The following is a 20809-nucleotide window of genomic DNA, read 5'->3' as shown; positions in this document are numbered from 1 at the left end:
GAGTTGGCACAGATGCGTAGTACAATTGAGACCATGGAGCAGATGCAGAATGAAAGTTTGGCTGCCACAGCTGAACACCAGCGAGATGTAGCTGGGATCTTCCATGCCTTGCAGTTCATCATCCTGCCATTTCTGCCACTGAGCCGGACCCAGATAACTGCAGCAGGAACTGCGACACACACCTCTATGACCCCTGATGTGTCAGTGGCACCCAGTGATGCATCCCTATCACCATCGCACCCTGATGTGTCAGTGACACCCAGTTGTGCAGCCATTACCCCGCCACACACACCAGACGCCCTGGACACCGAGAAAGTATCAGAGGGCTAAGATGTGGATGGTAGTTAGAATGTGAGGAAGGAGGCAGTAGCCTCCATCACCGCCATATGACCTGTCCCTGCCTGGTTCTGCCCTATGCATCATGCCCTGGGACAACACCTTCCACTGACCCCCCAGAACACTCAGCAACATACACCTGGACCCCAACATGGACTGGCATATCTTCATTGGTGGACAATGACACAGCACTCCTGCAGTGGACTGCACTCTCCCAAATCACGTACCAATTCCCGGCGGACTCTGGTTGGCCCACCACTGGGCTCCCATGAAATGTGGGCTTGGCATGGCCATGTACAGCTCCGGAATGCACCAGAATGTGAATAAACATTTGAAATCACACAGATGTGTCATGACTATGTTCAGTCAAGTGTGAAAGTATCTATGTATGTATGGCCAATGATTGCACAAGAAGGTACACCTGTGTAAATGACATCAATGTACATGTTGAACCCTGAGCCACATGGCCAGTTGGATGTCTGTGAAGGTGAGTATTATCTGTGGCCTCGTTGCACATTGACTCGCTACCCCCCCCCCCCCCACGTAGACACATGTCCCTGCATTGAATAGGGCTGTGTGTAGGAATGACCAAATCAGTAGCAGGCCAGAAGTGGTGTCCTACATCACATGTGTCACCAGAACTTGACGTGGCATACCTACTCACACACATCTGTGTGGACACAATCTGTTTGGAATCATTGCGTTGCTCCACATGTTCAGAGGTTGGACACCATACTCACATTGCTGGAGACACGTAAGTGCACAGGCCTGCCAGCAACAAACCCAAACACAGTGGTTGGCTCACAGAGGTGGAGCAGGCAAAAGGGACCCACCCCCATTGTACAGGCGTCACTAAGTTCCTCCCTGTGTAGGGACGATGCTCATTGTGGCACACGATTCGTACATCTAATCCATACTCATCACATTTGGACAGTAGTGAAGGTGCGGTGACTTTATTGGTATGTGCGTGTCAGTACAGACAGGGCAAGGGCCACAACATGCAGGGACATGCTTGAGACACTTACACCCAGCATGGGAACATGTCGAGGTGCATGACATGGTGGTGCAAACATTTACACAAATCGTTACGGGTGGCAACGGTCTCAGCCCACCTTGCCTTGCTGGACGAGTCATGTGATGTTTGGCGTCTGCCCATTGCCCTGTGTCAGGGGACACTAGTCACAGCCCATGGAGTCTGCATAGTGCTGTGCCACCGGTCTGCGCTGACTGTCTGCTCTGCTGACAGTGATTCGGCGGGAGTGTCTGACAAGGTCACATCTGATGCTACATTGCCATGTGTGTACTCCCCCAGCAGTATGTCCGATTTGTGAATGTTGCCAAACGACGCTGTACTGCTCCACACATGGGACTGCCTCACCTTGCACAGGTGTGTGTACACATGCATAGTTCCTCGCACATGCATTTTGAGTCCGGACGAAGGCAGACATGTCCACTGTTGTGGTGGTATATGTGATCATTCCAAACGATGCAACAAGGTGTTGGGACCTGTGCTGTGGGTGACAATCCGATGTGGCTGCAGGAACGTAGTTACTCGTCCATGACTGCGAGCGCAGCTTCATGGGCAATGTGTTCCAATAGTACGTCGTTGTCGGATTCAAGGAACACCAGGGTGATCCAATCCATTAAGTGGTCCGGACAGATGTGCTCATTCCACGCCGTTTCCCCAATCCGCAGCACAGCCCAATAGGGTAGCGCCTCAATGTGGTCACTGCACACAAGGTGGTGTGCAATCTCCCATGCACATCTGCCGGCATATTCGCCAAAGATCAGTGCATCCTATACTCGGGTATCCTGGTGTTTGTGTGCCAACAGGGGGCACACTGTCAGGTCATAATCTAATTCAGCTACCGCTGCGTTGGTTAGGCAGACCTCCATGGGGCACTCGAATGTGCATGATCGACAGTGGAACCAGGGCTGGACGCAGGTGACGTAGGCAAGAAGGAAACTCAGACGGTAACTGATTCGCAACACTGCCGGGATCCCAACAGATGCAGCATTCGTGCACGAAACAGTTCCACGTGACAGGGGTTGTGCATGTTCCCGGGAATGCCTGCCATTGCGTTTGTTGGTCTGGTAGCACTGGTACTCTATCAATGTGAGTGGTGACTAATTCTATATGATTTGTATATTCCCTAAACTTGTGGAAACACTGCAATGTGAAGATTAGGCCTCTCTGCGGGTGGCAGAATGAGGGCACTGTGTGTTTTTAAAATACCCCTCACACACTATGAATCCCATAGTGTCATTCTCCCATCATTGGGGTCTTCCCGTCCCTCTACGGGGCGGGGCGTGCTTCAACCTACGAGTGACGCGGGAGCACTTATACTTTTTGACAATAGGCTATGTGATGTGATGAGGATAGTGGTATGTGTTAGGGAGTGTAGGGACCTATTTATGTGAATGGTGGTGTAAAAAAAGGTAAAAATTCCCTGGCTGGTCGAAAAAATTAATTTTAATGGCTTCGCAAGCTGGGAAAATTAAAAAGGGGGTTAGTAAGTAGAATTACAAGTGTGGTCTACTTTGTCGACATGACATGTTTCATAGGCAGACCCCTCCTGCCTACTCATCAGGACCTCTGTTGATCCCTACAAAAATACTCAATTCTAAACTAAATGTTAAATGCCTATGGTCCTAAAACTTAACAGCAAAAATCGTCTGCTAGGTTTAGCATCTGGGCTTGAGTTGGCCCTTTGTGAGGCATTATCATGAAAAATTATCATGAAAAATGACCTAATATGGTCTCTGTGGAAAGACAAAAGGGAGAAAAAGGGTACATGGTTGTAGAATTACAATATGTCAAGCACAATTCATACATGGCTCATTTTTGCGTGAGTCACAATGTGGCTTAGTATCCCAAAGTGTTTCTCAACATTAATTATGTATATGACCTAACGAACTGCCATTCGCCATCATGGCCAAAGGGTATGAACCCTTGGAAAACTTCAACACAAAGCGTGATACACACTTCAAACACAAACACATATTCACAATCCAAAACGACCCATCTGGTGGTGGGTTTTTAAACAAGCAAGAGTGTGGGCCTTGCAGTTCCAGGACAAGTGTCTAATCAAGAAAAAAGTCTCACTAGCGGCGTGACATCAAAACATCCACTCATCATACTGATAAGTGGGTCATTTATCACACATGCCGGTTGATGTATTATTCGTGAATAAAACGGCACATGGTGGCTTAATGCCTCCCAGACATCAGCCTAATAAGCTCCCAAATGCGCCGTAGTCAAACATGCTGGTTGAAATAATGATCGTAAAGACGAAAGAAACCAAATGATGGCAAATGCCTCCAAATGTGCAAGCATGCTACAATTGATACATACATTTGAAGCGTGGTGATAGGACCTCATGAGCCTGCGTCTTAGGGTGATTAGTTGACTGGTTACTATGGAGGAAAGTTTAAACATAGTCACTCACGCTGTTTTTGGGCGGCAGAATCTCACTGTCAGAGACGCACCCCTCCGCTATCACAAGACCAAGTTTTTAAAGACCCATGGTCAGGGTCTCACTTACGTGACCGCATGCCTAATCTGGCTTTATTCCATACCCTTCAGCAGCTCCGTGGATGTGACCGGAGTCCTGCCTCGGCTTGTGTTCTTATGCCGGAAGAAAAGCCTTGTCATGATTGCCTCCGAGAAAAGACTAGAGAGCTGACCCAAAATGGCGGCGCCCATCGGGACACTGCTGGTCTATAGTCTGTCGTCTATTTTTTCTTCTCTTGATCGTGTTTTTTGGAAAATTTGCGCAGTACTTTCTAAATACATCTCATTCATGCCGCAACATCTTAAATTAATTTGGAAGTGATTTTTATTTTTATTTTATTTTTAATTTTTAATTAGTCTGCCAGGAGGCTCACTGAATGTGATAGGCGGGCTCGAACTTTTTTAAAAAGTGAAAGGTGATATATTGAATGCATGATCCATATTCCCAGGGTGGTCAGAGTCTATGCACTGTCTTTGAGAAATGGGGAGCTATTTATGGGTCCTTTCGCAAGACATGTCACACTATGTTCGTCAATATTATGCTGAGTCTCACATTAGCCCATGTTCCTATTGTTTTTTTCAATCTGCTGAAACTATAATACGGATAGCCTAATAGTTTAAGATCTCAAGGTATCATCGTTCTCGTGTCATCATGATTACTGTTGCTGTGGCATGCCATGTGGTGGGTATATGGCGCAATCATTAATGTGGTGGATGGCCGTGCCAAACGTCAGAGTTGGCCCCATGGAATATTATCATTTGGGCCGCAGTTGTTAGTGTCCAAGCGGAACACCCACCTTTGTTCTTTCTCCAAGAGCATATGTTCCCTGGATACTTGCTCTATCACTGTCCATGAGATATCATCAGGCCTGTGTCCTTTTTCCAAAAAGTGAGCGGTCAGCTTAGTACTAGCTCTTTGGCATCTGATTGTGCTCTTGTGTTCCCCTATCCTGGTCTTGATTGCCCTGCTCGTCATTCCCACATATTCGAGGCGGCAGGGGCACGTGATGAGGTACACTACGTTGCAACTATTGCACGTTGTGAAGTTTTGCTGTTCCCAGGTAGATCCATTTCTAAAAACCAGGTTGTTGGTCTTCTTTGTCAGGCAACATACTTTACATTGTCCACATGGATGGTGGTCTTTCACAAAGTTAGTGTCCCGTCCTTGGTTATTGTTGTTGGTCTTTGGTCCAGTGTGTACAAGGATGTCCCGTATGCTCCTCCCCCTCCTGTGGGAGAACATAGGTTTAGGTAACTGGAGTCCCCCACTGTTTAGAATACTCCAATGTTTGTTGATGACTTTCGAAACCCTGTCTGAGCAGGTATTGAATGTGGTAATGCATATGGGTCTCTGTTCCTCTTCTTTGGGTGTCTTTTCTTCCAGGAGGCTCTTAAACAACAAAAAACAAAATATTTCGCCTCCACCAGTTAAGTCAGAGTTAGTTGATATTACTTTGTTGGAGGAGTTACAAGCTGTACGTTCCAACACAGACAATATTGCAGCTGAGATAAAAAAAATTGCATAAAGACATGGCTGGTCTTTCCATGAAAGTCTCTGAGAATTATATTAAAATTCAGGACAATAAACCTAAAATGTACCATCTTATACCTATTGCAGATAAAATAGCACCAATGAATACATTATTGCTGGATTTGGAAAATCGCAATAAGTAATATAACCTGCAAATTTTTAATTTACCGAAAGATGTGGAGGGTAATGACTGCAGGGTATAGTTAGAAAACGTACTTCCTGGTCTTTAATGTATAAAATGTCCTGATAAATTTGAGATTGATAAGGCACACAGAATCCCTCCTCACAGCAACCCAAGATAAGCCTCGTCAAATGATATTCAAAGTTTTACGTCATCACCATTTAGTTTTGATATGAAAGGCTGCCAGAGACATTCCTTCATTAATGGTCAATGGAAATAAAAAATGTATTCATCAAGACTTTGCTAAAGATACTATCAACATTTGCAAGGAATTTGCGGATCTTCGTCCCAGGCTGAGAAATGCTGGTCATTAAATATGGTTTATTTGATCCGTCCACTATGCGAATTTGGAAAAATGGGTCTTCTAAGTCTTTTCAGCACCCTGAGGATCTTTGCCGCTTTTTAGATCTACAGCCACAGTCTTCAATGGAAACAAATGAGATGACTACCTGATCTCAATGTCATTAGAATTTTTGCAAATGCAAAACCTAATTTCAAATCTATGATAAAGGCAATACATATAGATACGAATAACTTTAAGCTAATTCCCGAACACTACCGTATTACGTGTGAATCAAAACAATACATTACAACCTATTTAAATGCCGGCCATCTTATAATATCATTTCCATACCAATAAGTATGGCATTAAACCTATTTAGTTTTGCCAAATCGGGGAACTTAATGTATTACCTAATATAAAAGGCAAAGCTTAATTTAAAATCTATAATGATATCAACATAAGGGCCATATAGGTGGATGAATATAAAATTCTAAACAGGTTGCGTGTTAATAACAATCTCTTTATATCACTAATCTTATATTCTGATTATTATAACATTAGTGGAGGTTTTCATACTAGCAGAATACAAACTTGAATATATTATTATTATAACCCCTTTATCATATTCAAACAATATTATAATATAAATGATTGTAAGAAGGGGAAGATCAACCATCTCCAGAATGTGGTGGAATAATACATGCTGACATATTGTCTTTTAATCCCCCTATATATTATTCCCATTTTCTAAATTCTACTAACAGGCAAAATTGCTAATTGGAATGGGTTTTTCCTTGTTATTAGCTAGTTACACATGCAAAGGGATATGGTCTTCAAGTTTAACTAACATTAACATTACTAAGGGTCTGATTATGAGTCTGTCGGTCTTGCGAATGCCAGACTCACAGTAGCGCTGGGGTGGCAATCCACCCTTTTCCTGATTACGACTTTCAAAGTCGTATTGGTGGTGGACCGCCGGCTGTGCCGGGAACAGTTGTTCCCTGGCAATGGCGCAGCTGTGCCACAACGCAATATGCTGAGCGGGGACTGGCGCAGACCCGCTCAGCATATTACGAGTTAATCCACCGCCAGCATTTCATGGCGGAGGTCCCGCCATAAAGAGACTGGTGGTGGAGGGACAAAGGGGGCCCTACAGGGCCCACATGTGTCCCCCGCCACGGGAATCCATTTAGGGGGCACAACATGTGCCGCCCTGTCTGTATCCTCACAAAGTTCCAGCATGGCATGGACGTCACCGTCAACCTTTTTGCTGTTCCCATTGTGGTGCCTGTTTTCAGGCACCGCCATGGGAAAGGCAAAGGACTGCCGACCGTTTTACGGGTTGAACTCGTGTTACACAAGTTCAACTTGGAATAGGACTGGCGGTCCTTGGACAGGTTTAGCGCAGCAGAGGCGGCATTGCGCCGGCATTGCTGCGCCAAACTCGTTATCAGGCCCTAAGGCTCTATAAAATTGCCACAAATGGAGAATATATATTATTATTGCTTCACTTGCGGTCTTCTCAAAGTTTTAAACCAGCATATCTTGTGGGATTGAATACCACTCCCTCGAGTCGCAGCGATGTGGAGATTCGTATAAGGACGACATGTGTTGTGGAAGGCAGCCTTCCTGCTCAGACTCTGTCATAATTATCAGGTGCCTCGAGAGGTAGAGGGAGGACTCTTGACACCTGATCGGTTTTGCACAGAAGACAGACTCAGACTCAGACTCAGACTCCTTTGCAGTTATAGGGCTCACTTTTCTCTCTTGAGTGGCAGGTGAGAAGTATGTTCCTCTCTCTGACTTCACTGTTTACAAAAAAAAAATATTAAATGGCAATTTTAGTTTTTTCGTTTTTCAGTAATATGCGTCTCTGATATGCATGCTTGTCTTTACAACAGATACTCGTTCTACGTGTTAACTATGCGTTTCGTTTATATGTGGGGTAAAAGTAACTATCACATAATTTATCACCGTAGAGAAAAGCAACGATTGAACAGCCGAACTTCAGAAGTTCTTGTCTCTCGTCCGTGCATCTCGCGTGAAGAATTCAAAAGGCTCGTTTTGTCTGCTTCAAAGATAATTTCTGCCATTGTAAGTATCTTCTGCATCTCCAATCTCATGAAGGCTCACGCGCTGCATGATGACCTTGTTTTCTCTAGGACGTGTTTACCATACTATGGTCTGATGGCCCAAGAGACAGAAGTAAGCAATGATGACAAACTTTAAAACTGGAAAACATTCAGAATATGTGAGACTGCAAAGAGACGAAAACTGAGAAGAAGCTGTAGATTTAACTGTAGTCTGTTATAGGAGAACTGTGGGGCATATTATCAAGGGATTTATCTCCGCTTTTTTGACTTTAAAAGCCAAGAAAGCGGAGATAAAATTAACTCCCTATCAGCAACAGGGTGCTAACACACAAATTCGCATGTTAGCACCATGCATCATGTTAGCCTCCCTGTAGCAAAGGGGGCGTTCCAGAGAAAAATAATAGGAGAAATGTTGTCAAGCGACATTTCTCCTATTATCAAGGATGTCGCTAACACTGTTAGTGATAAAAAAAAAGCAGCGCTAACTGCGGTTAGCGCTGCTTTTTTTACACCTGGTATTTTCCTGACTTAGCCATGATATCCTATGGAAGGTGGATATCATGGCTACGTTTGTGAGCCCCTATCATCAAGCTAACGCCAAACTTCGAGAGATTATCGTTGGTTTTCCAGTGATAATCTCTCATTTGGCAGTTAGCGCGAGGATTTTTATCACTTCTGAGATAAGCGTTGCTGATAGCACGCTATCTCAGTGATAAAAATCCACGCTACCCGGCGATAATTATCCTAGCGCTAAGTGCGCTTAGCGATAATTATCGCTGGGGCTTGATAATATGCCCCTGAGTGTGAAATGTGATATGACAAAAGCGGGCAAGGTTCAGGTCGATAGCCAAGCACCTGATGTAAACTAGCGCAAAGACAAGTGAATGATTTAAAAAATGTATTTACCAAACAAAAAAACAAGAGATGAAGGGATGCACACTTAAAGAAATGCACTCAGTACAAGAAGACTGTGATGGAAACTAACAAAGGAATCTGAATTTCATGAAAGACAGGGAGGCTAACATGATGCATTATTCCTTTAATGCAAACTCCACAGCCACTTTACAGTATTACATCACAAATAAAATTGTTCTAGAACAGAATACTGCTCGACCATAATAGGCATGCGCACTGTACTATCTTTCTCTAATGAAATTCACTATTGCAACAATATATGCAAGCAGTGAGAACGAATACGGTGCCATATCTCAGACCATGCCTTTGAATTATGAGTGAGATTGGCAGGAGAGGATGAGACATGTGAATAAAGAGTGGGGTGTGCAAATGTGCAAAGTTAGTCAATGCTACTTCAAATATATATATTTGTAATTTGTTATGGCTCTCTGTCTTCTCCTGATCCCCAGCCACAGCCTACTGCCTTGCCATTAATTTACCAATACCATGTTCAAGTGTATCTGTTGCCTGGCTTTAAAGTCAACTTACTGTTTTAATTTCTATAACTTCTACTATAAGACTGCTTTATTAATTTACAATCATTGACCTGAAGATTTATAAGGCATGCTGCTCAAAAGTCTTTGCATTTGCAAATCCAGTAAAAGTGACTTTGCAAATGCAAAGTCATAATTGGTAATGCACAAAGGAGCATTGTTATTTAGAGTTTCTATTACTAATTACAATTCAAGCATTGTTACCCCTGATGTAGAGAAAGATGGTGATTTAGGGTGTGTTGTCCCCCTTGATTGCATGAATACTTAACATCTACTTTTGGAGTTATCAAGTATGAATACTTACGAATGATTACCAAATGCCCAAAGTAGGGGATAGTCATTCCCAAGGTGTTAGTTATCAATGTTTGATTTCTTGCATTGGGCAGGCCACTGACATTGGTAGGTGCAGACCCCTTCCCATGGATCTCTGCATGCACTGTGTTGCTATTCATCCACTGGTTTGTTTTGCATATTAGCCTATTTTGGTACTGAAACTATGTGGTTTTAATTTTCCCAATCCTGGACAGTTATGGTAGGGATAAAAGCTTTTTGGTTTATTGAAAAACACTTTTGATTCTTTTTTGTGATTGATGGCTTCAGACTAACAGCTGAGGTCCATGACTTTATTAGCTCGTATGAATTCTAGCTGGGGAGTTGGTTGCATGTTGACACTGATGGATACATCACGTTGGAGAAGATGCCAGTGCTTTTGGGTGGATGCCCCTCTTGAAACCTTGTCATGAATCTCATGGGTTCCTTGTCTTGTGTTTGTTTCTCGATTGTAGAGAGAAGAGTAGACCTGTTGAGCATCCTCGTTTTATGTATATATGAGAAAGAATATACTGGCGCAGCCCTCATTGCCTACACTGCCGTCCTTATAACTCTAGACTTGTTGATGGTTGCAATTTTCCTTGCAAATTGTTATTAACCTCGAGGACAAAACAAGTGTTGATCAGCTCTGCAAAGAGCAATGTCTGTGTTACGGAGAACTAATACCATAAAAACCACTATACAAACGTATGAAGAAGAGAAATACATTTACTTTCACACTAATGGTGGCTAGTCAAAGACATTATTTTGTATGAATGTGTGTGATTTTCACTGGGAACTCTGGTAGTCACATTCTGATTGATATGCATTCATGTACTTAGGTGGGATAGGGTGCCATACTCCTGTTGTTTGAATGTATTAGTTCCCAAGGAATACAATGTACCTTCCTGGCTCAGCCATTTCCATGTAGAACCAAAGGAACAGGGGTCCTTACCTTCCTCATTCACAATTGAAGTGTTTGTAGACCTTGGATTTGTCTTGCTGAGCCTTTAAAAAGAAGTACCACAAATTAGCCAGTCATTTATGTATGGAAACAGGTGACCGTGAAGCTGAAGAAAAACCACCTTCAGTGTCAATACCTTCGTGAAACACTTTGGGTCTGATTCACCAAGATAAACTTACAGTGTAGTATAAGTTTACAATTGTTTGCTATTCACAAAGGGATTTACAAGTCGTATCATTAGTGCGGAGTCTCCGCACATAAACAGCTATCTTTTTATGTGTGGAGACTCCGCACACCTAACGACACTACTCATGAATCCCTTTCTGAATAGCAAACCATTGTAAACTTACATAAAAGTGTAAATTTACTTTCGTGAAGCAGGCCCTCAGTGAGAAGAAGACACCCCAAAGGGAAAGATAGTGATCTGGTATTCGTCCTCTCCTAACCCAGGACGTAGGAACGTTTGAGGGAAGGATGTCCTAGAATATGTATGAATATGATAGAGATCGCAGGTCACCCGACCAACAATTTCATCATATACGTACCAGGCCCATAAACATTTTCAATTCACCATATACGTTAATCAGGTGACCTCACTTTCTACTACCAATAACCCTGATTCCTTCCTATTTATTGCTAGTGTACCCGATTTACCAATCCACTGTTACGGGTACCTATGACCACAATGGATCAGGGAGCTAGCTGTGAAAGAAAAGGCAGGCAAAATACAATACCAATTTTATTTCATGTGTATTCATCAAATGACCACAGACTACTGGGAAGTTTTAAAAGCTTTATCTAGTTTTCTAAGTCAGACAGCATCAAATTCACAGTTAATAAGCAATCAATGATTAAGATAACGAAAATCACTTAACCATACAAAAAGTAAATCAAGGCAAACATTTATGAGTCTAAATGGAATGAAATTCAGGGAAATATGCTAAGCAGGTTTCAGGAGGATAAATCTGAAATCACAACTATAAATGGGCAGAAGGTGGGCATATACTTAGAAAATACTACAGTGGATAAGTTAGGGCTCCTATACCTCTATAGGAAGGGTGAAAAGGGAACACGCTATTACAATATAACTTCCGATCAGTTTTAAAGGAGAGAATTTATAGACAACATCTATATGTCACAAACGGTATGGAGGAAGATGCATAAAGGGAGGGTAACATAGGAACATGCTATGAAAAATAATGTATGGCTTTCCTTCAGTAGGTTGGCGAAAAGCATAGAAAAATATAACATGTGCAAAGGTATGTCTTTATTGAAGCAAAGACAGAAGAATAGGAAGGTGCAGTATAGAGTTCTTAGCCCTATCTATATATTTACCTAGAATGGTGTGAAGACCAACCCTGGCCACGGATCAGTCAAAGACAGGAAATACCCCAAGGAATAGCAGTCATCAATGGGACAGCAGGTGCAGAATGGACACCCCAGGACAGGACAGGAAACCCAGATAAGGATCAGGACAGGACCACCAAGGCACGACCAGCACCCGCAGTTTGGAAGCAACGCCTGCGCTCCACCCTCTCTGCAGCTATCAGTCAGAACCCCGATTGGGTTAGCGAATTCTCCAGCAAAGTGCTCCGCCAGCACTTAAGGTTCAGTAAAACCTCTCAGAGTCTATGGTATATTCGGACAGAGTGCTCCGCAGCACCTCTGTATCAGTCACCTATTGAGTGCGTTGGGTCAGTGACAGGTCAGCTATTCAGACAAGTCGGACGATTTCTCTAGCTAAACCTAGGCTAGATATACTGTTTTCGGGTCAGTGTACCACCCCCCAATGTTGCAAAGTGTCAGAATCCCCAATTTCGATTGGTCCCCAAGTAGGATAGGTTAACACACCAATCAGCACACACTTCTACAAGTCCTACTTTACATATTTGGGAACCTCCTAGCAAGTATGGGGTTGCCATGACCTATTCTACAGAATACAATAGCAGAATATACAATTGTTGCAAATGCAGTACAAAATTCTGTTTCTCAGGCTGGGTGTAGGTGCATCTTCCCAGGCACGTCTTGGCTGCCACTTCTGGTTGGCAGTCATTCAATGCCACTTTGTCACTCCTGGTCCTGCGCAGTACTGCACTTCAAAATGGACTCCCAAGCATCCCATCAACCCTCCATGCCGTGTATACATGAAAAGTAAGTGAGAACAAATTAAAACATAGAAATAAATGAATGTACCATATATCATGAGTAGCTACTTTATATTTCTTGCTTATAATATACTATTGCATGTGTGGTTAGAGCGATACAGAAATAACACGAAAACATTTGTGCAAGCTTCGCCACGTTAAGACACCAGCAGTCCTTTTAGAGGCAAGTACGCATGCGCACAGATTCCCACCAAAACTGCAACTACGTCACGTCACGTGAGTGTGACTAACGCACGCGCAGTAGAAAATACATCAAGCAGCGGCCATATTATGGACAAATGTAAATGTAAATGTCGGAATTTGTAAAGCGCACAGCTACCTCCACCGGAGGTGTCCCGGCGCTGTCCGTATACCGCTTAGGAACCCTTCCTGGCAAATGTCCACTCCTGGGCACCCCCCAGGTGCAGCCAGGCATCCCAGCGCTTTTGGGGCCGTTGTGGAGACTAAGCAAGCTATTGCCCAGAGTTGCAGCGTGGGACCCATGATCAGAACAGGCACTGAGGCGAGAATATCCAGTCAGGGGAATTAATATGCCAGAGACCCGCCGAGGCGGGAATCGAACCCTGGTCCCTGGCCAGAGCTCTGCATCAAGGTCTGCCTGCTCTAACCATTGAGCCACACTTCTCCAGGGTTACGAAGTTAGTAAAACACATAAGCAATCATCACTAAGATACATGTATATAAAAAATATGGAAATTAGTAAGACGTACAATTGGATTACAGAGTTATGAGTGATTCGAGGTTCATGACGCAAGCAAGTCGCGATGTGCGAAATCTTGCTTCATCAATCCCCTCTTTGATGATATTTACTATCATCACAAACTACTGGAACCAGATGACAACTTTCTTTCACACCTTATTCATCTCTATTTCTTCCAGCATTCTATTCAATTTCTCTTTCACATCTTTGTTAGGGTGAGAATTTTTCACCCTTTTGTAAATCTGATTATTCAGATCCTCCAATTCAAGTTCATCCACGCTTCGTTTCACACCTCTCTTATTTACAGTGTATCTTTTGGTGTGCTTACGACATTTACAACAGACAAATATGAGGAATAGGAGGAAACCTATTATGGCAATTGGCATCAGTACCTTAAACAGCAACCCTCAACCTAATTGGGCAAACCAATGACCTACAGCAGAGAGACCATCAGTGAGTCTTTTCCAGGCACTGTCAACCTCCAGTGGTTTAAGTTCTTTTTCCAAATTGGTAATGTTCCTCACATACCTTTGAATGCCTACACTTTTGTCAGGTATGTAAGTGCAACAATGTTGCGTTTTCAACATTCTGCAGACTCCGCCCTCTTTTGCTAATAACGTGTCAAGCGCAAGTCTGTTCTGTAAAACCATTGATCTGATCGCAACCATTTCGGTATTGACCATCAGGAAACCCCCAGCAGTGTCGGTAGATAACCGATCTACTACTGTAGACAATTTGCAAAGTTTGTTCGAGTTCAGAACCACTCCCACTGCAGGTATTATTGCGCTAAAAATATCTCCTATAATCTCTCCAGCAGTTTCTCTTCTATTGCGCACTAATGGGTTAGTTTCTTCATTGCTTCCAGTGATTTTTCCCACATGGTATATCTTTGGGAAGACAATACCAAAGTAGCAGCTCCCGTACCAATGGTCGGGCAATTTGAAGGAAGCCTTGTTCCCACAAATAAAATAAATTCCAGGAAACACAGGCTCTGTCCCATCTTTGAAACCCCAACCCCCAATTACCTTATAAGTATGTTCACATTCACTGGAACCGATGAAAACATTGTTATAATAACTAGTCATTTCCCTTTTAAGACAGAGTTTTCCCTTCTTTTCAAAGTCCAGGAGCATAGCAGCAGTCGCTCCACCATCTGAGGTACTTTCTATATTTTCAGCCCATTTAGGAACTTTATGGTTCTTGTCTTTGGCTTTCTTTTGAAAACTCTCCCTTCTTTTCTCTACCATGTCCAGGAATTATTTTTCCTTTTCATGTAAAGAACAGGTCAGGTTATTTTTATGTGCATCATCTATATTAATTTTTCCTACAGTTGGAAAATAATCACCCATAGATTTAACTACGTTTCTAGTTGTTTTTACAGGATTTAGGTCTCTTCTAACAGGAAGTCTTGAAAACGTCATATCATAGTTGGAATAGGAATACTGTAAAGGTCCTTTTTTGTAAAATAAGCTTGTCAGTATACTACAGGAAATTCCATACGTTAAGGGTAAGTGATGATAAGTCACGCCTTCAGCTACAGAAGTAGGTAGCTTCATGCAGACATAACAGTCGTCTATTTCCATGGTCTCTACATAATGCAATAATAGGTTCGCGAAAACGTTTAAATGAGTCTTGTTCTTAATCTTGTTGAAGTGTAATTCATCCTCATCTGGTGCTTCTAGAGTTAACTGTCTTCGTTTCAGGCTCAGAGGTTTGTCCAATGTGTCTACTCTTCGTGGTGCATTCTTAGTATGTGTTTGTGCAGTGTTGTCAGGTAAGTTATTATTCGGGTACAAACTTGGGTTTTTACTCATCAGGGAAGGAAGGGTTACAGTTTGTCCTATCCAAAGGATCAGTACTATAGCTACACTACATAAACATACTTGGCAGCATGTTTTACAACAACTGCGTCTAGGCCTTCCATTCACGTTTGAATCAGACATTTGCTCAGAAGAAGTTTTCAACCCCTCTTTGTAACTTTACCCAGGTAGCTTACACTGGGCAATTTCAGGTGAGTTAGTCTTCTTCCTCTGCAGACTGATCATCAATCGGTTCTCCGTCACTTTCGTCAGTTATATCAAGATCCTCAAACTCCTCCAATATTAGATAAGTCCATTCAGGATCCTGGTATTTTTCGTTCAGTCTTTTTATTCGATCACTTCTTCTTTTGGAGCTTTCTCCAGTTTGTTCTGCTATTTGAGGACTTTTCCTCCTTTCTGCAAGTTTCTCTTCTACTGTTTTTATTCTCAGTCTCAACCTCTTGATGTACCTTGGTTCGATATGTTTCTTTTTCTTTCGTCTTTTAGCTGGCACTGTGGTTTGGCTTTCTTCTAAAGCTCTTTTATTTTCATTAGTTTGTGGCACTTCTGCTTCTGTTTCTTCCCTTCCTATCTGACTAGTCCCAGGTCTTGTATCTATTTCTTCTGCCTGGTTACTAAGCCGGCCTGGTTCAGGTGAATTTTGGTTCTGGCTTTTGAATGTCTCTGTTTCTGTGTCCTGAACACGTTCTTCTAATTCTATCTGATCCTGTTCAAGCACTTCGATCTCTTGATTTTCTTCGGCTCGAACTTTTTCACTAGATCTAGACTGTCCCTTTTCGACTTCAGGAGTTTGTGGAGGTGTGTCGATCACTTGCTCTGTCCCTGTCTGACCTTCCTCTTCTTCCTCAGATTTGACGTGAATCTCAATTATCTGAGGATCTTCGCCTATGCCTATCTCTTCCTCTCTATCCCACTCTCTATCTTCGTAGGTTCGCTCTCTTGTTCTGATTGGGTCTTCAGTTGAGTCGATTATGGGTATCCAATCTTCTTGGCTGGTGCTCGGCTGTTCGTCACCAGCTACTTCAGGACCAACGTCTGCAGACCCCTCCGCTGGACAACCTTCAGCTCCAGGTTCTTTGTCTGGAATTACCTTTTTTGTATGGCTGGCATGGATCCACTTGGGAACTCCTGCACACTTCACCGCTGTTGTGGTCACCAGTATTATTTGGCGTTTTTCTCCCCACCTCGGTGCAAGGCAACTTGAGCGAGTATGTTTCTTGATTCTAACCCAGTCACCAGGAACCAGTTTGTGGACTGGGGTTGTTGGGTTGGCGACGGCGTCTTCCCCAATCTGGCGAGAGATAGAACGCACTTGGTCACCTAGTTGCTTGCAGTACTCAAGTACCAAATCATCAGTAATGTTTAACAGTTTGTATCCTGGTACCCACGCTTGTCTCATCACTCTTCCCATCAGGATTTCGTGGGGGCTCAGGCTTGTTTTTCGGTCTGGAATACTTCTGAGTCCCATCAGAACAAGAGGCAAGGCATTTATCCAGTTCAAGCCAGTAGAGTCACACATCTTTGCTAACCTCGATTTTATAGTGCCATTTATTTGCTCTACTACTCCAGAAGCCTCTGGACGATATGCACAGTGCAGCTTTTGTGTGATCTTGAATGCTTTACAGAGCTGATCGATTACCTCATTCTGAAAATGTTTGCCTCTATCTGATTCAATAGTGACTGGAACCCCGAACCTAGGTATCAATTCTCGTAGTAACAATTTGGCTACTGTATGGGCGTCACTTTGTTTGGCAGGGTAGGCTTCCACCCATTTGGAAAATAGGCAGACAATGACAAGGACATATCTTTTTCCCTCACAACGAGGCATGGTGATGAAGTCAATTTGTATTCTCACAAAGGGACCCCCTGATTTCCCAATCTTGCCCAATTCAACTACTGTTCTTTTCCCAGCGTTGAATTGTTGACAGGATAAGCACCTCTGGCAGAGTGACTCTGCTACTTTCCTGAACTTTGGATTAAACCATGTTTGTTGGAAAACCAGGACCATGGCATCCCTACCCATGTGTGAATCTCCATGTATCAATCTGGCCATTGAAGCAAGCAGATGTCTAGGCAACACAGGCATACCATTTGGGCTCACAATGACACCATCCTCATTCCTTGGTCAACAACCAAGTTTCCTCCACCTTTCTTTCTCTTTCGAAGGCACAGCATGCTGCCAATCTCTCACCTCATCCCAGGTAGGCACTTCTTCAAACATCATAAGTTGGCAGCTGTTTCCGGTTCCTCCCAGTTTAATATTTACGGACATGCGTTCCCTAGCGCACTGTCTTGCCACTTCATCAGCAAAATTATTCCCCGAAGATACAGCGTCAAGGCCCTTTTTATGAGCAACACATTTGACCACTGCCAATTCTTTTGGTAATTGGATTGCCTCCAGTAAATCTTGTACAACCCTTCCATTTCGAATGGGAGTACCTGATGAAGTCAGAAATTCTCTTTGTAGCCATAATTGGCCGAAGTCATGCACAACCCCATAACAGTACTGACTGTCAGTATACACTGTTATTCTTTGGTTTTTCCCAATTTTACAGGCTCTTATCAATGCAATTAATTCGGCTACTTGTGCAGACTTTACTCCAAATAAACAGGATGCTTCTTTAATGCTGTTTAAAGTGACTACAGCATAAGCAGCACTTAGGCCTACAAGTTCGTGTCTCATACATGAGCCATCCACAAATAACTCCAAGTCTTCCACAGACAAAGGTGTGTCTTTAATATCTGGGCGGGGTTTGGTACTGAATTCCGTCAGGTCAATGCAGTCATGCTCGTCCTCTCCCTCAGCTTCCATGATCATGGTGTCAGGGAGCAGGGTGGCTGGGTTCAGGATATTACACCGAGTGATGACTACATTTGCAGCACCCACAAGAATCCTCTCATATTTAGTCAGCCGACTAGGGATGAGGTACTGCGTTTTAGTTCTGGTCAGTAAAATTACAACTGCATGTGGAACATATACAGTTACAGGATGTCCCATGACAATGGATTTACTTTGTTCTAAACTCATGCAAGTTGCAGCTACTGCTTTCAGACATCCTGGTAATCCAGCAGCCACTGGATCCAGAGTGGCAGAAAAATATGCCACCGGACGTCTAGTCAGCCCATGCTCCTGAGTTAAGACTGACAGTGCACAATTGTCTCGTGTGTCACAGAACAGTGCAAATTCTTTGGAATAGTCAGGCATCCCTAAAGCAGGGGCTGTACACAGACAGTCTCGCAACTTAGTAAAAGCTGTCAAGCTTTCATCATCCCATTCCACTGGGTCCTTTGCTTCTTTCTTTGTCATTTTTATCAAAGGTTTTGCTAGGACTGAAAATCCCACAATCCATTGCCTGCAATATCCTACAACTCCGAGGAACATTCTGACTTCCTTCTGAGTACGGGGCAACTGCATTTTTTCAATTATCCTGACTCTCTCTGAGGTGACCTTCCTAATGCCTTTTTCTATCTGGTGCCCCAGATATTTCACTGACTTTGTACAGAACTGCAATTTGTCAGGGGATACTTTATGTCCTTTTTCACCTAGGTGATTCAGTAAGGCAATGGTGTCAATCACACAATCTCTATGACTTTTAGACGCCACCAAGAGGTCGTCGATATATTGCACTAGGACAGAATTTCCAGGTAAGACTAACGATTCAAGGCACTTTTTTAGAATCTGATTAAAGATCGAGGGACTTTCGGTGTACCCTTGAGGGACCCGATTCCAAACGTACACGTGACTGTTGAAAGCAAATGAGAAAAGAAATTTGCTGTCTGGATGCAATGGGATCGAAAAAAATGCGTGACACAAGTCAATCACGGTGAACCACTCAGCATCCCAGGGGATCTGATACAGGATTACTGCTGGGTTCGGGACAATAGGACTGTAAGGAACAACGATCTTGTTTACCTTTCTCAGGTCCTGCACTACCCTGTACTTGCCACTAGGTTTCTTGATTCCAATTATGTGTGAGTTACATGGGCTACTCATCACTTCTTGTATGATGTTCGCTTCTAGCAATCTTTTTATTTCAATGGCAACTCCTGCTCTTACTTCTGCACTCATTTTGTAAGGTTTGGTGTTGGGATAAACTGCATTTTCTGTCATAGCTATTTTGATTGGGTCTACATTTGCCATTAGACCTACATCTTTTCCAGTAAAGTCCCATACTTCTGGTTTCACTGTCTTTTGGAGTTCTTCAGGTAAGTCTTGTACAGTCATTTGTTTAATTTCTGAGTCTTGTCTGATTAACATTAATTTGTATATGCCATCTTCGTCAGGGGTTTGAATTTCGACGCCCTTTGCTGTGCAAAAGATGGTACAGTTCATTTTGCACAACAAATCACGTCCCAGTAAGTTTACTGGACTGGTATCACAAACTACAAATCTATGCATTTCTTTGAAGTTACCTATTGTTATCTCCATGGGCTCAGTAACTGGGGTACTAATCAATTGATTAGACACACCCACTACTTGGATTGTTTCTCCCGAGAGGGGTAGGTTTGGAACGTCTGCTGTTCTCACAGTAGAACGGGTAGCACCAGTGTCCAACAGAAAGGTGACATCATTTCCGTCAACTTTTCCTTCAATGTATGGCCCTGACTGGTCTACCGGCAAGGAGGCGCCAAGCACGCACTCCTCGTCCTCCCCTCTCAGGCCCCGTCAGTATTGATCATCACAGAAAAAAGTGTCATTCAACAGATACTGTGAAGTTGCTGCATTTCTATTCTCATTTCCACCCCAGATCTCAATGTCATCTCCCTGTGGTGATTTTCCCTTGTAATTCAGTTTTGGCGCACGGGGCAATTGACTTGCTTTTACCTGATGCTGGGTCTTTCTTGATTTCTCATTCTGCGTCTGTGGAGTTAAATCAGGGGTTTGGGCATTATCATTCTGTAAATATGGACACTCGTCTCTCCAGTGCCCGATTTCTCCGCACTGGTGGCAGGGAAATTTCTTTTTAGCTTCTTCTCTGCTCATTTTCACCTTGGGCTTCCCTCCACCCCCAGAGCCTTCCTTGATTTTGGGTATTTTTATTTATCTTATTCAATTGCTTTTCTTGTTGTTCTGCTAGCTTCACTTGTGCCCACATGACCTTCTCCTTGAGTGCCTTTTTCTTATCTGCCATCTCGTCCTCACAGTACTTTGCGTACCGTAGGACCTCATCCATTTTCTTGGACTGCCAACATATTTTATTATCTTTGATCCACTGACACATTTCGGGCCTTAAACCGTTTACAAACCTGTAAATGAAGTGGGTCATATCCTTTATCTCGATTTTATCTATACCACTGTACGTTTTAAACACTTGTAACAGTCTCTCATAAAAGGAGTGCACAGTTTCGTCCCTTTCCTGCGTGGTTCTATCTATCTTGGTCCAATCAGTTTCTTTTGCAGGCACTTTTTGCTTCAAGTGTAACATTACCTGTTCGTATTTTTTCATCACCTCATTAGAAGGAGC

At 43.1% G+C, this 20809-nt stretch overlaps 1 protein-coding gene across 1 annotated transcript in view; it reads left to right on the top strand.

The window, feature by feature from the left end:
- Window positions 1-20809, top strand: part of LOC144783990 (uncharacterized) — a 330381-nt gene that overhangs the window by 131492 nt on the left and 178080 nt on the right. Inside the window, exon 5 of the mRNA XM_078662705.1 lies at window positions 7825-7939. Coding sequence (XP_078518831.1) covers window positions 7825-7939 — 115 coding nt within the window. The remainder of the gene's footprint in view (window positions 1-7824; window positions 7940-20809) is intronic.

Source organism: Lissotriton helveticus, chromosome 10 (genome assembly GCF_964261635.1).
Source record: "Lissotriton helveticus chromosome 10, aLisHel1.1, whole genome shotgun sequence".
Lineage (NCBI taxonomy): Eukaryota > Metazoa > Chordata > Amphibia > Caudata > Salamandridae > Lissotriton > Lissotriton helveticus.
Note: the sequence above shows the minus strand (reverse complement) of the source record. Positions and strands in the feature narration are given on the sequence as shown.